General features: G+C 38.9%; 1 protein-coding gene across 1 annotated transcript in view; it reads right to left on the bottom strand.

Annotated features, from left to right (window-relative positions):
* MRPS9 (mitochondrial ribosomal protein S9) overlaps window positions 1–14,456 on the bottom strand; it is a 41,203-nt gene extending 26,747 nt beyond the window's left edge. The window contains exons 1-4 of the mRNA XM_082672014.1: window positions 14,301–14,456; window positions 10,618–10,797; window positions 3,309–3,371; window positions 3,190–3,220 (exon numbers count right to left, since the gene is read on the bottom strand). Of these exons, the coding sequence (XP_082528140.1) occupies window positions 3,190–3,220; window positions 3,309–3,371; window positions 10,618–10,797; window positions 14,301–14,435 (409 nt within the window). The 5' untranslated portion in view covers window positions 14,436–14,456. The remainder of the gene's footprint in view (window positions 1–3,189; window positions 3,221–3,308; window positions 3,372–10,617; window positions 10,798–14,300) is intronic.
* Window positions 14,457–15,768: the final 1,312 nt, after the last annotated feature.

The raw sequence follows: 15,768 nt of genomic DNA, 5'->3' as shown, positions 1-15,768 counted from the left end.
ACCCATAACAATCGTACACTTTTAAATATCCTCTGAATATTATTATGTAAAATTATTAACGTTGTCCTCTTATGTTTTCTCTCTTTTTCCATTAACCAGACTTGCTAGAATTTGATCAATTCCACTGGCTTTTTCAAAGAGTTAGTTGGTTTTATTGTCCTACCCCTTCTTTTAAAAATCTTTACTTCATTCAGCCATTTCATTCTTTTTCTGCCTTTTTTTTTTTTTTTTTTCCGGTACGCAGGCCTCTCACTGTTGTGGCCTCTCCCGTTGCGGAGCACAGGCTCCGGACGCGCAGGCTCAGCGGCCATGGCTCACAGGCCCAGCCGCTCTGCGGCATGTGGGATCTTCCCGGACCGGGGCACGAACCCACGTCCCCTGCATCGGCAGGCGGACTCTCAACCACTGCGCCACCAGGGAAGCCCTTTTCTGCCTTCTTGAACTGAATACTGAACAGTTCATTTATTTCTAGTCTTTCTTAATAACTAATAAATATATGTTTGCCTCTGCATAAAACACTGTCCGTATCCCATAGGGCTTAATATGAACTGTCATATACTTCTAAATAGTCTAAAATCTCAATTTTGATTTCTCTTTAACCCAAAAGTTTTATGGTTCTACAATTTTAATTCAGAATATCTAATCTACAAAATTTCTATAATTTGTTAGGTTTTCTCTACAACCTATTACATCATATTCTATTAATATTCCATTGGCATCCGCATAGAAAATGTATTCTTTGTACTTGTATCTGTAACTATAAAATCATGCTGTGTTATTCAAATTCTTTACAGCCTTAGTTAACAGCTTTTGCTTTAAACATTTCAACGCTAAATGCTTGGTGCAAAAAGGTTCATGGTCGTCAAATCCACTTAATGGATATTAGGTTTTATCGATATAGATTAACATTCTTGTCTCACTGAACCATTCCCGAACCTCCCTGAATTCCATTCTGTCTGGCATTAGGTGCTACTCCTTGCTTCTGTCATCAACTGGGTACATATCTTTGTTTTTCCCAATATTTTTATCACTTACTTTAAAAAGTAGAGCAGCTTTTTTATGTTAACTCAATCTGGAAGCTTCCATCTTTTAATATGGGAAGTGGCAGCACATTACAAGTGCCATAATCTATTCAAATCTAAAGTTCACTGATTTTTTTAACATAAAAAATCAATTTGTCCTATTTACAAAGTACAGCAAAATTGGTAGGTAGATGGCAAAAAGTACTCTGCTGATTCTAAAGGCATACTGTTTAAATACAGTTAAATATACTTCACTGAATTGTAAGAAAATCCTATCAACACTGACATATTTCCAAAATAACACACAGGCATTTTGCAGGGACACACGGACATTTCAGTTTTTACATTCCAGCTGATAGTAGTAACAACTTTCTAATATTCAGAAGCTGGTATGATCTGAAAGAAAGAACCAGTCTCAGAGGGGCAGATATACAAGAACAGATGCAACTAGCAGAGATATACAGAACAAAGAGAGGAAGAGACATAAGTGAGGAGACTGAGAGGTTGAAAAATGGGGGGAAAAAAAGTAATTTTTTTTCCCACTAAAATAAGGGGAAAAAAATCACTATCATTACAAACATTTACAGAAAAGTCACTAAGTGTAAGTTACTGGGCCTTGTGCATAGTTTTATTTCTAGAAAACTGAACTGCATCTTTAAATTTGATGTGTACTTTTAATATAGCCTTCATCTATTATCTTCCCAGAAGCTATTAATTGAATTGATGTCATAGTTTATTATCAACCACATCTAAGAATTCAGAAAATACAAAAGACAGAATATTTATTAAAAGATTCAAAATACTTATAACAAGATTCAAAATAAAAATTATCATGTAAAGAGAAGTAGAGAAAAATGACAGAATGCCTAGCTTTGAACAAAGGTGACTCAGCAAAAACCAATGCAAAACAAATACATTTTTAATAAAAATATCTGCTCTCTCACCAATCTCTATTTATCAGCTCTGCAACACCCTAATGCTGCCTGTAAACTGAGCATCTGTGGCCAGCAAGTGACCCTCCAATGTATCCACACATTTTCGCTGTTGAGTTACACACCTACTAAGAGTCAACTGTGTTTATTCCCAAAACCTGTTTATTAGAATTGTACTTATTTCTGTAATTACATGAATCAAGTATTTCATAACAGATGAAACATGGGTGGAAACAGAAAAGACCGTTGATGCTTCTATCAAAACGAAGTTGAATGCTTTAGAAAGATTCAAAGGCAAGTTACTAAAAAAAAAAAGTCTGTTCAACTTCTGTGTAGTCAGGGGAAAATTGGCAGAAATATAAAAATATTCTGCACTCAGATTCCTTAGGAAGTTTAAGTTCTTCACTCCACTGTAAGGAAATCAAAACTAAAAACCTCTGATGATGCATCTCAAGGGCAGAGGCACGCAAAAGAAATGAGGAGGAACAGATACATCCTCAAAGAAAAACCCTCTAGGGCTATAGCAAAAGACTGATGAATATAAATTTATATTTGGGTGTTTTAAAGAAATGATTTCTGGCTTTAATACTTTTTAAAGTAACTGACAATGCCCCCCCCCGCAAACTTATCCAAGAAGCTTCTAATGTAAATTAGAAAATAGTAAATATGTTATTTTCTGGTGACCTTAAAGCTTGTCCTACGTTTTCAAGATTTTAGTTTACGCATTTAAAAGGTAAAGAGAAAAATCTTAAAAGAAACCAGAGAAAACAGGGGGCCAGCTAAGAATGTTGGCTAACTGCTCATCAGGAACAATGCAAGGCAAGAGACAACAGAGTCACATCAATAAAGTAATAAAAGTCAAAAAAGAGGGGAGGGAATCTATATTCAGTGAAAATATGCTTACAAATTGAAGAAAATTTTTAAATTTTCATATTAAAAAAAGTTGAATTTGTCTCCAGCAGATCGGTACCCAGCTCTTCTTCAAAAAGGCATATTAGAATGCAAATAAACTGACATTAGTATAGGCATAAACTCTAACCTGATCTAATTTTAATATTATTTAATTAAAAAGAAACAGTTTGTAAACTCCATTCATTATTAGTTATAAAGTACTCCTGACTTATTTCACGACTACCATGACATAGGAGGGCATCTCCATAACACCTGAGTGGCTGCTGATATATAACACAGCACTGTAGGAAAGAAAGAACTGTTTTATACTTGAACAAACTTACCTCTTTGTTTAGGAAAAATCTCTTCAGGATGCTGTAAAATAAATTAAAAATGCATTAGGTAATTGCTGTAAGATATAAACCTAAGTGAAATTTGTGAAAATATTAATGAAGATAACTACCTTCATTACTGGCCGGGCTCGCTTCTCAAACAAACCACTGGGAAAAAGGTAAGCAATCGCTCTCTGAAAATACACACAAAGGTTAATTAACAATTGTTATAAAAACAAGTTCACGTTATGACTAATAGTAACTGAGTGCTTACCACGTGCCAGATATCGAACCAAGAGTTTCACATACATTATCTCACCTTGTAATCTTCTAAATGGGATAATAAAATTACCACATATACATTCCCCAAAAGAAAAAAATTTGTAACTGTTACACTAGATCTGTCTGCTCCCAGACAGAAATTTATTAGACTATGGCATGGTTTACCTGAATCCAAAACAAAAAAAGTACTGATTAAAAAAAAAGAATGTAAACTAAAGAAAAAAATTAATCCAAGTAAGTCACCGAATAAAGTAATTCTCATTTGTAAACATGTTGTTTACATCTTTGGATTTTCACCAGAATACTGGTAATTCAAGTGTTCCCTAAAATGAAGGCAAAGTATTTAACTATATTCTTAGGCTTATGTCAAAGTATAAAAGGATTGCAAACTCAATCCAGGAGAAGGAAGCACTGGGTCAGGAATGCAATCTCTATTAATTAGGTATCCCAGCTGGGCAGTGGGTCTGCAGCTGTTAACTTGATCAATGACTTACCTAAATGTCATCTCTACTGATTCGCTTATAAATTACCAGCAAGTGAGACTAATGTACAGGTGCTAATTTATTTAAACTGTTCTCTACAGTTCTACACAGCTTTATAAACTGCATCTGGCACCTAATGTTAGCTGTCAGTTGTACTTAGACATGCCTGTCCTAACGACTCTGTTCATTAGAAGTGAGCACAAATTATGAAATATTGTGAAAAATGATACATCAAATGGAATGGGCACAGCAAATCAATTAGAGAAACTTCACACAGCATATTCACACTCTGGAGAACAAAACATTCAGGTTTCGGAAGGAGGTCTATAATACCAATTAAAAAGTGATTGGTAGGGCTTCCCTGGTGGCGCAGTGGTTGAGAGTCCGCCTGCTGATGCAGTGGACGCGGGTTCGTGCCCTGGTCCGGGAGGATCCCACATGCCGCAGAGCGGCTGGGCCCGTGAGCCATGGCCGCTGAGCCTGCACATCCGGAGCCTGTGCTCTGCAACAGGACAGGCCACAACGGTGAGAGGCCCGCGTACCGCAAAAAAAAAAAAAAAAAAGTAATTGGTAGACTTCAGCAGTATTATATATCAATTTGCTGGCTTTTCTCCTGAAATTCTAGAGTAATGCAGAACTTAACTTTTAATTCCCAAATAAAGACATTAGTAAATGCAAGTGCAATTCTGTATCCATAATATTTAATATAACCGAAATGTCTCCAACTTAAAATTTATAAGCTTAATTCAAAAAGGAAAATGCAAATATCAGTGGTCCTCAACCTTTCTGTGTTTACAGCATGATTCTGAGAAAAAGAATTTTGATGGTACACGTGAGAGGATGAAAAGGGTGAGCAACACTACACAGATCGCCTACTCCAGCACAGCGGTGTGTGACAACGCCTATGGAATTCCAAGGCCCTGACCACTGGCCAGTCTTGAGCCTTTGGTCAAGATTTGAGGAAAACATTTCTGCCCACCTCTGTTACACACTATGGGGCTATTTCTTACAGTTCCCATACACACAGACTCTTCTTTTGACCAAACTATAACTGCTTTACACTGAATTACAAACTCCGTTCAGCTCAATGTTCATGGGACAGACTCCTCCATGGAGTAACATACACTGTCTCAGACAAGAGTCCTTTTCACACACTGATCAACATCTGGAAATCACCTGGGAAAGATTTATGGCACAGGAGTTGAGAAACACGGCATTAAGATCTATTTTCAAAATATTTAGCATGCATCTGAGTACTTTCAGCAAGACACCAAACACACATACACTACACTGCTTGTCAGAGGGACCTGTTTGTCCTCCGATCAGATCTTCTGGGGGTTACCAGCAGCACCAGTGATTCACAGAGAAAGAGCAGCAGGGGGTTCCTTTCTTTTCAATGTAACTTAAGAAATTAGGCAAAAATTAAACTATTTTGAAATGGAGAAAATCTATACCTAATTTCTTTTTAGTTAATTTGCTATTTCACCAACTAAAAAGGATATTTTTTCATATAAATTTAATGCCATCAATGAGCATTAAACATTTTGCAAAACAAAATTTCTAGCAGATACACAACGCTGTAGCTTTAATAAAAAAACCTTCTAAATAATGTACCTTTAAATATCCGCAGTGACAAGCAGAATTATTTTTATCCGTAAAGTTTACCTGTCATATTTCTTTTTCTTTCACTAATCCACAACAGTACTCTTGTTTAAAGGCTTATTAAATTAAGGGTGCACTAGCATAAAAGATTACCCAGGTGTAATTTTCACACATAAGTTGTATACGCTTCACTCAGTGAGGCCAGAGGCCATATTTCTATTCAAGCTCAACCTTCTGGAATAAAGTTGTAAACCTAGAAATCAATGGAAAAGGCCTATGAAGAGCTGAAGTAGCTACTATAAACTCATGATTTCCTCATGCTGAGTCCAGTGGCTCCTAGTTTTAATCCACACGCCTAACAACCTTAGCTATGCCAGAAGGCCAGCAGGCAAAGGGAGCGGCAAGAGGCAAAGACAGACACCTTGATAGGGAAGGAGACGGCAGAGCCAGGCCACTCAGTACGGCGACAAACACTACGGGGCTCCGCAGTTTAACAACCACTCTCAACAGGAACATCCTGAGGTTAAATTATACTCTCTATATTCTACTAAGTAAGGCTGGGGAGACTGCAATTTATTTTAGAAAATGCTACCAAAAAATTTAATCTTTGAAAGTGTGGAAAAAACAGACTTTGGATACAGAAACGCCGTGTACAGCTTTGACTTCCTCAACAATAAATACCTACTCTGTAGGTTTTTATGAAGATTAAACGTGCGAATGTATATCAGGCTCCCAGACAGCATCTTGCACATACATACGAGGTTTTCAGTAAGTGGTGGTATTTTTCTTTTCAAATAACAATTAAAAATAAGTTTCTCTCATCTAGGAAATTCCCTTTTGTAGACTATCTAATTTCCTGATCATATTATTAAGAGACAAATTACAATACCTAGTTTTAATTTATATAGTAAAAGTCAACATATTATAAAAAGCATTCACGATATCTAAATACGTAATAGCAACCATAATGTTCTTCTGAAGATTATCTGGAAGCTTAAAATATTTTCCTGATTTTGGATATCAAATTATTTATTTTTGTCTTTAGAAATAACCAAGCATTCTGTCAGTATGGAAATGTTAAAGAGGACTTAGCTACACTGTCTCTCTTTCGGGTTATATACACAGCCAAACCTGTTACAAAAATAATAGTTTCAAATAAATAAATGAAAACAGGAACTATAAAATGATAAATTCCCATATATTTTCAGTGCTTTGGAAACAGTGGCTGTCATCGTCCTCTTTTGCTTTTACGTCTACTCAGATGTCAAAGAAGGTCCTCTTAATTTAATAAAATGCCAGAAGAGGTAATTGACATAAAACGTGAGACTGAGTGAAGCACATCAATCATTTGTAGGAAAGTCGAGCACAGCAGAACCAAGTGGCCCACGTCAAGGAAAAGGGATCCCACTTCCACAGGGCTTTCAGACATGAGCGAGGTTAGACCACACACCACCCTGCAGTACGATACAAACTCTGGCTGAAGTGGCTCCTGATAAATCAATGTTCCCAAGAGGACTGCAGATTCTCCTCCCCAACATTCTGTCTCATGGAAGACTTGTATGACCAAGGCAATCAGAAAACTAGTGACTGATTCAAGTCATGGTAGATTTTATTTATTACAATAAAATCTGCCATAAGAACAATAACATAACGCATTAATCTCACGCTCCTTAGTTATATCCTGAGGTAGGCACGCAGGTATTATTATTTTAGAGATGAGGAAACCTAGTGACCGTGCTGTGACCTGTCAGACGTTACAATGCGAGTTAGTGATGCTGCGAGGACTCTCCTAATGCCAGGTTCTGCATCTTTCTACAACGTCACTTCAACTACAACAAATTTATCTTTTAAAAGAATGTTAATTTAACCACAAAGTTCTACATGTTCTGCATCTACATTCCTCACAAGAAATCCAGCTTCATTTTAAAACATTTTACATGTTTTAAAGAAGTGATTGGACTTTTTTCATAACAATTCATGATTTCATTACTTTATTGTCTAAATCTAAGGGAGATTTTTATTATGTTCTATTAGCACAATGACACAAAATAACATCAACTTACTTTCACTACACACACACACACACACACACACACACACACACACACACACAGAGTTTTAAAGAAAAGCTGCCACCCCTCACATTTACTGTGTGATGTTAAACATACCTTCTCTGGAAACAACTCAATATTTTAAGAAGCAGAACTAAAAATATTGTTTCTACCTGACTGAATGACAGAATCTTTTAGATTTCTCTAAATAATACAAAAAGGATCCTTTAGATGAAGACACCAATGTCTGTCTGTTTTAAACCCCTTAGAGAAAAAAATTTTTAAGTATTTTAATATATGAAAAAAACTGTTTTAGATCTTCAATATTTTTGCCTAAATGCATTTCACAGATGACTGCAGCAATCATTATTTTAGCAATTGGTTAGTAGCAAGGAAAAACCAGTTTCTAAAATTCATATAATAACGAATGGTTTAATCTGAATACAATGGCACTTAATTTACCTACGTGAAAATTATACAGCAAGCCTAGACTTTTAACTAGGTAATTGAATTAAATTATAGGTCATGTCTACTCTGTAAAAATTAAAACTGTTTTCATGAGGATTTAACATCTCAAACTAGCATTCTGATTAAACAGCCAAACAATGAACTCACACCACTCTAAACAACATAATTCATACGTAATACTTATGTTGTGAAAATGCTCATCCCTTCAGATAGATTTACAAAACTGCTGAATGATTCTGTTTCTCTCACTGAGCTAAATATATTCCATGTACACCTAAAAAGGTAGTGAAGAGATGCTCCAAAATGCCTTAGTGGTCAAGTCAGTTAGGTAGTGGGATCCTCTTCCTGAGAACAGTTACTCAGGGACACACAGACCACAAGGAGAGAGGGGAGGACCATTTTTAAAAGCAGACAGTAATTATCAAAAATCAAAAACAGAAATACACACACAAATCCCAGGCCCAGAGGCCTTCACTGATGAATTCAACCAAACATTTAAAGAAGAATTAATACCAATTCTTCACGAACAATTCCAAAAATAAAAGAGAATTTCCCAACTCATTCTGTGAGACCAGTATTACCCTGATATCAAAATCACAGACATTACAAGAAAAGAAAAATACAGATAAGTATTAATTAGATGCAAAAATCCTCAGCAAAACACTAGCAAACCAATTCCAGAAACATATAAGAAAGATGACCCACCCTGACAGAGTGGGATTTATTCCAGGAACACAAGGTTGGTTTAACATCTAAGTCAATTGATGCAAAAAATAATAAATAAATAACCCATATCCTTTAAAATATAGTTAAAATCTCTGATTCTTGTGAGTCTTAACTGACATCTAACACTTTGTTTAAAAGGGTTGGCTGGGGCTTCCCTGGTGGCGCAGTGGTTGGGAGTCCGCCTGCTGATGCAGGGGACACGGGTTCGTGCCCCGGTCCGGGAAGATCACACATGCCGCGGAGCAGCTAGACGCATGAGCCATGGCCGCTGAGCCTGCGCGTCCGGAGCCTGTGCTCCGCAACGGGAGAGGCCACAACGGTGAGAGGCCCGCACACCGCAAAAAAAAAAAAAAAAAAAAAGGGGGGGGTTGGCTGTTAAGAAGTAATGTTTCATTGAATAATGTTAAAAAAAAAAAAAAATCTTCATTTGCTTCCATGATTCCCAGAACAAATTACAGGTAAAACAAGTTTGTCCTTTATGATTGACTTTGTGATTTGTTATGTCATAAACTTTTTTGGGGTTTGTATTTGTCTCCTTAGTCCTAAGAACAACGTGGAGATCGTCATCCCTATTTTAATTTAGTAAATAAATAAAGAAAAAAAAGATAAAGTAGATAAAGAAAATGAAAAAAAAAATCAAGTAATGTGATATACCACACCAATAAAAGATATCATCTCAGTAAAAGCAAAAAAAAAAAAAAAAAAAAAGTTGACAATATCCAAAACCCCTTTATGATAATAATGCTCAGCAAACTAGGTATGGAAAGGAATCTCCAGTACCTGATAAAGAGCATCTATAAAAACCCATAGCTAACATCATTCCCGATGGTGAAAGACGAAGGCTTTTCCCTAAGATCAGGAACAAGGTGAGAATGTCCACTCACTATTTCTATTCAGCTTTGCTGGAGGTCCTAGCCAGGGCAATTAGGCAAGAAAAAGAAATAAAAGGCATTCAGATTGGAAAGAAAGAACTAAAACTATTTCTATTTGTCAGTGGCAACATTTTATATGTAGAAAATCCTAAGAAATCCACCAAAAAACTACAAAACAATTCTATTTACAATAGAATAACTTCAAAAAGCAATTAATGCTCAGAAATAAACTTAAAAGAAATGCCAAACAAACTCTGAAAACTGGAAAACATCACAATAAGAAATTAAAGAAGATCTAAATAAACAGAAGGACATCCCATGATCACAGATCAGAAGACTTAAGATGGCAATACTCCCAAAATTTATCTAGAGATTCAACATAATCCCTATCAAAATCCTAGCTGGCTCGCTGAAGAAACTGATTAGCTCATTCTAAAATTCATATGGAAATTCAAAGGGCAGAGAACAGACAAAATGACCTTGAAAAAGAAGAACAAAGTAAGAGTACTAGCACTAGGTGGAACGGGAACAGAATTTTAGCCCTACTCTCAAATCACTCAGAACATGCCCTCACTTTGAAAATTCAAATATATAGTTAGGTTGATAAAAACTCTGGGCTTGGGTTTACTTATGGGATTTTTCCTATAAACTTACTTTTACCATTTTGTAAGAAAGCTGAGTTTAAGACTACATAACAGAATAAATGTTTCTAAGTTGTGTATAAACATTCATTGTGGCTCCTGTGACCTGGAATCAAGGAAAAGTATCCATTTCTGGTTAAAATCTAAACCTCACTATACTTTATAATACTTCAAATACAGAGTAGCAACTCTCTGAAACCACAGTTCCAACTTGCAAAATAGTAGAGTGGCATTTTTCCTTATTCTGACAGTCTGACAGCTTTCGGTATTTAAAACTCTACAACAGTTACTTTTCCAACAGAGTAACTGTACTTACATCAATATCCTCTTGGGTAAAAGTTTCTGGATCTTCTCCCATCATGTTGGCTAAGTGTCTCTTTCCTATGTTGAATTCTTCAATCTGCTTTTTAATAAAATCCACTGTGTAAGTTTCACGTCTTAAGACTGCAACATTTTTCCTTGTTGTTACAACTGTGGTGTGTCTTAACCTTAATATCTAGGAGAAAATACAAATGGAAAGAAAAGATTTTAAATTAAACAATGATCTTACAGGCCACTGTCTCTAAATAAAACAAGACATTCAAATAACTCTCTTTTTATTATGGTACTCAATTGGCAGGAGTCTGGAGACAAGGTAAAGGCTTGTTAAGACAACTGTTCCCTGCTAGAAAGCTTGCTTTTAAAAGCTTCTGCTTACAAAGTTGAAACTACTAGCATTTCAACACATTACAAATAATAATAAAAAAAATAACTGTGAGTGATATGCTACCTCCGTGTCTGCTACAAACATCTACATTTGATACCGACTGGTCAATGTCGGCTGCTGTGATATTTGACACACAACGAATGAAGAGTAAAACGCCACTCCCTTAAAAAGAATTAAAAAAAAAGAATTCATGGGTAACCTTTGTATCACACCATGACTGTCAAACTGCTTATAATAAAGCCAAAACTACTTTCATTTGTGACAGTTTAAAAAAAAAAAATTCAAGTATCTTCACATAGCCATACACTTTCTAATCCTGTCCCACCGCTCTCTCACCAATTATTATACCAATTATAATTGCTATAACCAATTATTTGTTGTTGCCAGAACCCACTGACTCTGTACATCTCTGTCCCTTGTGGACCTATTACATGTTCCTAGAACAGAATACCTCTCTTTTCTCACATAACTCCTAACTGACTCTCCCAACACCTCCTCTGAGAAGCTGCCCACCACTCTACCCATCACAACTCATTTGTATTAGGCACTGCACTTCTGTGCTTTTCTGTATTTACTTTGTAAATCTCACAGTACACTGTGTGTAGATCCTTGATATTCATGGGTTTAAAACCAGAAAAATCTGGCCATTCCCAAGTAATATTCCCTCCTCCACCCCAAATTTGGGACACTCAGATATCTGCACTTGTACTGAGCCATTAACATGAAACGTGTATGCCACAATTCTGGTATGCAGGAGAAAACCTGGAGAGCTTCCCAACTGAGTAGCCAGGAGCCACAGCTTAACAGAACTTGTTTCTTTTTCCTTTTGCATCAGTGTCAAACATTTTTGACTGTGACCCACAGTAATAGCTACTGATTATATCACCCCCAGGACACACATATATATACATAAACAAAAGGCAAAAATACCCTGTATAAGATGGACTTTGATTATTATAATTATTCTATTCTCTCCACTCCCTTCTTTAACCTCTTATGAGATTTCATAACTAATGGGTTATGACCCAAACTAAACAAAAACAGGTGTAGTGTTTCAGCAACTCATAAAGTGATTAAAAACTTTGTTGTTTTATGAAACATGGCCCCTAAAAGAAATATAATGATTAATATTGGAGACGGAAGTGAAGAAATGCTAATATTTAAGACAGATAAGCTCTGGGCCAGGAAAAAAGCTTTATAAATGTCTTTAGCCATATAGAAGGAACCATTAAGGGTCTGATGGGGTCAGTTAAGTCTTTCAGTTGTATCTAAGCTGTACTGCATGTGCTAACACGTGTGCTGTGGAGGTATTCAGGAACTTGGGGATTCAGCATCTCAGGACCATCCCTTGAGAGTGCTAAGGGTGGACACCATCTAGGGATTGGTTGACTTCAATGATTTGTTTACTTCGCAGTGCCTGGCTCAAGTGAACTGCTCAGTAAACACCTGCCATAGGGGTGGGAAAAAAGAAAAGCTTTATTTATTTCAGGAGTGGTCAGGGAGGTGAAATTAAAGCAACAAAGGAAAATCATTTTTCACCCACCTTACTGAAAAAAATAATAATACCTAATGCACGTGGAAAGAAGGGCATGCTTTTACGTCAACCATGGGCTGTGAATTGCTACAGCCTTTCTGGAGAACTATGTGGAAACATCTATTAAATGTCTACTGACATTTGCAGCAATCACCTCACAACTGGGACTCTCTCCTACAGAAATAAAAGCATCAGATACAAGATATTTGATGTAGTAAGAATTACACCAGGATGTTTACTGAACACTTTATTAGTGGGAAGAAAAAGGAAACAAAGCAAATGCCCATCAACTGTTAAATTAACTTTGATACATTCATACCACAGAATATTATGCAGCAGATTTCTGCTATATGTGTTAAGTTAAAGAAGCAAAAAGTAGAACAGGATCCCTCTTTTGAAAGTATGCATATGAATGCATGTCTATGATTAAAAGAACATCGAGAAAGACACAGAAGGATACATACGTTCAAAGGTTTGGGAGTTCCAGGGATGGAGCAGAAGTTAACAACTCTCTGTCACCTCCCCCACTTTTGTCAACAATAAGGACATTCTGTATGCTCCAGTCCCTTTTATAGGAAATTATGCGTCTACAGAAAGGATACACTCAAAAGAGATGCATGAGAAAAATAAAAACTTCCAACCTATTTTCCAGCTAAAAAATAATAAAAACAAATGTTTGATGGATAAGTGGATGGATTGGTTGATCTGAGTTAAAACATAAAAGAAAGAAGATTTTTAAAAAAGGTGGCACTCCTTTTTCAACAGTTTTTGATCACAGTACTTGACTTCTTTACAGTGTCTGGTACTGTCAGGCACTCTCCCTCCTTGGAACACTCTCCTGTTTTCTATGCCTCCACACTGCCTGGGTTTTCCCCTACTTCTTTGGCAGGTCATTCTCAATCTCTTGGGTGGCTCTTCTTCCTCTGCTGTTTGTCCTTCAGGGTCCGATCCCTCTGCTTATTCCTCATTCACTACAACCTCCCCTAGATGATCTAATTCATTTCCAAGACCTCAATTACCATCTACAAGGTAACAGAGGACGTGTAAATCAGCTTTCTTCTTTAACTTGTTTATCTATGGGTTTACTGGAAACCTACACTGGGACATCCCAAATATAACTATTTAATAAACACAATTATATCCAAAACTAAGCTCGTTTCCTTCCCTCTCAAATCTCGTTCCGCCTACTCAGATCCCATGTCAGTAAATCGCATCATCATCCAATCAGCTGTGAAGCTAGAATCCCGGCTTCCCACTGCCCTCAGGATTAAATTTAATTTAGAAGTTGTGATCTCCATCTATCAGAGACAAAGTACCGTGAAAATTAAGAAAACCAAAACTGCACAGATGCAAGACACTTTAAAACTGTCACTCTCTCTCCTCTCCACTGTGCGACTTTCTGCATTCAGTCTTCGGGTCCCTGCAGGGGTCCAGTTCTCATCCACCTCCGCCCTCTGGACCGCGGGGCTCGTGGGCAGGGCGGGACCCATCACCCACCCGGGCGGCGGGTCAAGGCAGGAGTCGCTCTAGTTCCGTCTCAGGTAACTTCCCCCTCACTGTACCCTGAGAAAACCAGCAACAACGTCCAGGGTGGGAACCAGAAGGCAATCCCACTCCTCTCTCTACCTCAGACCGCTGCTGAGCACCTAAGACCCCAGGGCCCCGTCTGAGGGCGTGGAGACGCCAGAGGACCGCGACGGAGCCGGCTCCACATCCGCGTGCTCCAGGGACCAGCACTCCCACCTCTCTCAGGCCTTACCTGGCATCCGGGACTTCTCTGCAGCTTAGCAGCCGCGGCTTTCCAGAGGCCCTGTCCGCGAGCAAAGCTAACCCTACCCCCAAGAAAGAGCCCGTATGAAGCAGCTGCGCCGCAGGTCACACGTAGAGCCGCCATGTTGGCTGCGGGAGGCGCCGGCAGTAGGACGAAAAGGCGGGGCTTGCGGACTGCGCAGGCGCTGATGGGCTCCGGGTTCTCGAGGCTGCCGGGAAGAGGCGCTGGAGCAGGGGGCGTGTCCCGCGGCCAGAGGCGGCTCGTCGCTGATTGGGTGCGGGAGCCCGAGGGGCGTGTCCGACCCCGGTCCGGGGCAGGTGTTGACCGTGCGAAAGGTAGTGGGTCTGCATCCTGGCCTCGCGCATCTTCTGCGCGTCTTGTAGTCGGTCGCTACCCGAGTCTCCTTGGAACGACTGCCACGTGGCTGTCTCGCCAGCCCTTCCGCCCCACGTCCAGCCTGCCCTAGCGCTGGCTCCCCTGCTTAGCCCTGTCTTCACGCTCCATCATCACCCAGCTCCTCGCTCCGCTCAGTAGGACCGAGCTCCGTGCCTCTGCTCCCAGCAGACCCCTTCCTGGCATGGGTTTTACCTCCTCCTCCCTTCCCACGTGTATCGGGGTCCAGTGTCTCCACCCTCCTCCGGAAACTGGTTGTTTCCTAAGTGTATGAAGCGCAGGCTAACCCTTAACCCTGCGAGGACAGACACTTGTCTTTGCTTGTCACCCCCTTACTGTTAGTACTAAACCTCCCTGGAAACTCAATCAGAACTAAATAAATGGGTATAAATATAGATGAGCATGGCTTGCCTTCTGGGGCTTTTTTACTGTTTGCTCCAGACAGTAACTCCAAGGGCGCTTTCTACGAAATACATATTACAGGATGTAGTAAGCCGCTCTTAAAGGGTTTCCAAACAATTAGATTCGAAGGATCAGTAAAATTAATACGCAAATACACACATGCATATGGAAAATCTGAGGCCAAGTTGTCAAGCAAATAAATGTCACCTACTATCATCACTATTTCGTAAAACACAGAACATGTTAACATTAAGAAGGTAAAAGTGACATAATCTTGGAATGAAGTGTGGTCCTTCAAATGGAGTGCATTTATGTGTACGCAAAGCTCTCACTCGTTCTTTTTGGTGTTACCTTTTAGGCTAGCGAGACTTTCATCAAAAGTTGGCAGAGGGGCTTCCCTGGTGGCGCAATGGTTGAGAGTCCGCCTGCCGATGCAGGGGACACGGGTTCGTGCCCCGGTCTGGGAAGATCCCACATGCCGCGGAGCGGCTGGGCCCGTGAGCCATGGCCGCTGAGTCTGCGCGTCCGGAGCCTGTGCTCCGCAACGGGAGAGGCCACAGCAGTGAGAGGCCCGAGTACCGCAAAACAAATAAACAAACGAACAAAGTTGGCAGGGACCCATGAGCTAGTATTCGGGAACCAAGACTTTATAACTTATTAA

Source organism: Grampus griseus (genome assembly GCF_964374135.1).
Source record: "Grampus griseus genome assembly, chromosome: 15".
Lineage (NCBI taxonomy): Eukaryota > Metazoa > Chordata > Mammalia > Artiodactyla > Delphinidae > Grampus > Grampus griseus.
Note: the sequence above shows the minus strand (reverse complement) of the source record. Positions and strands in the feature narration are given on the sequence as shown.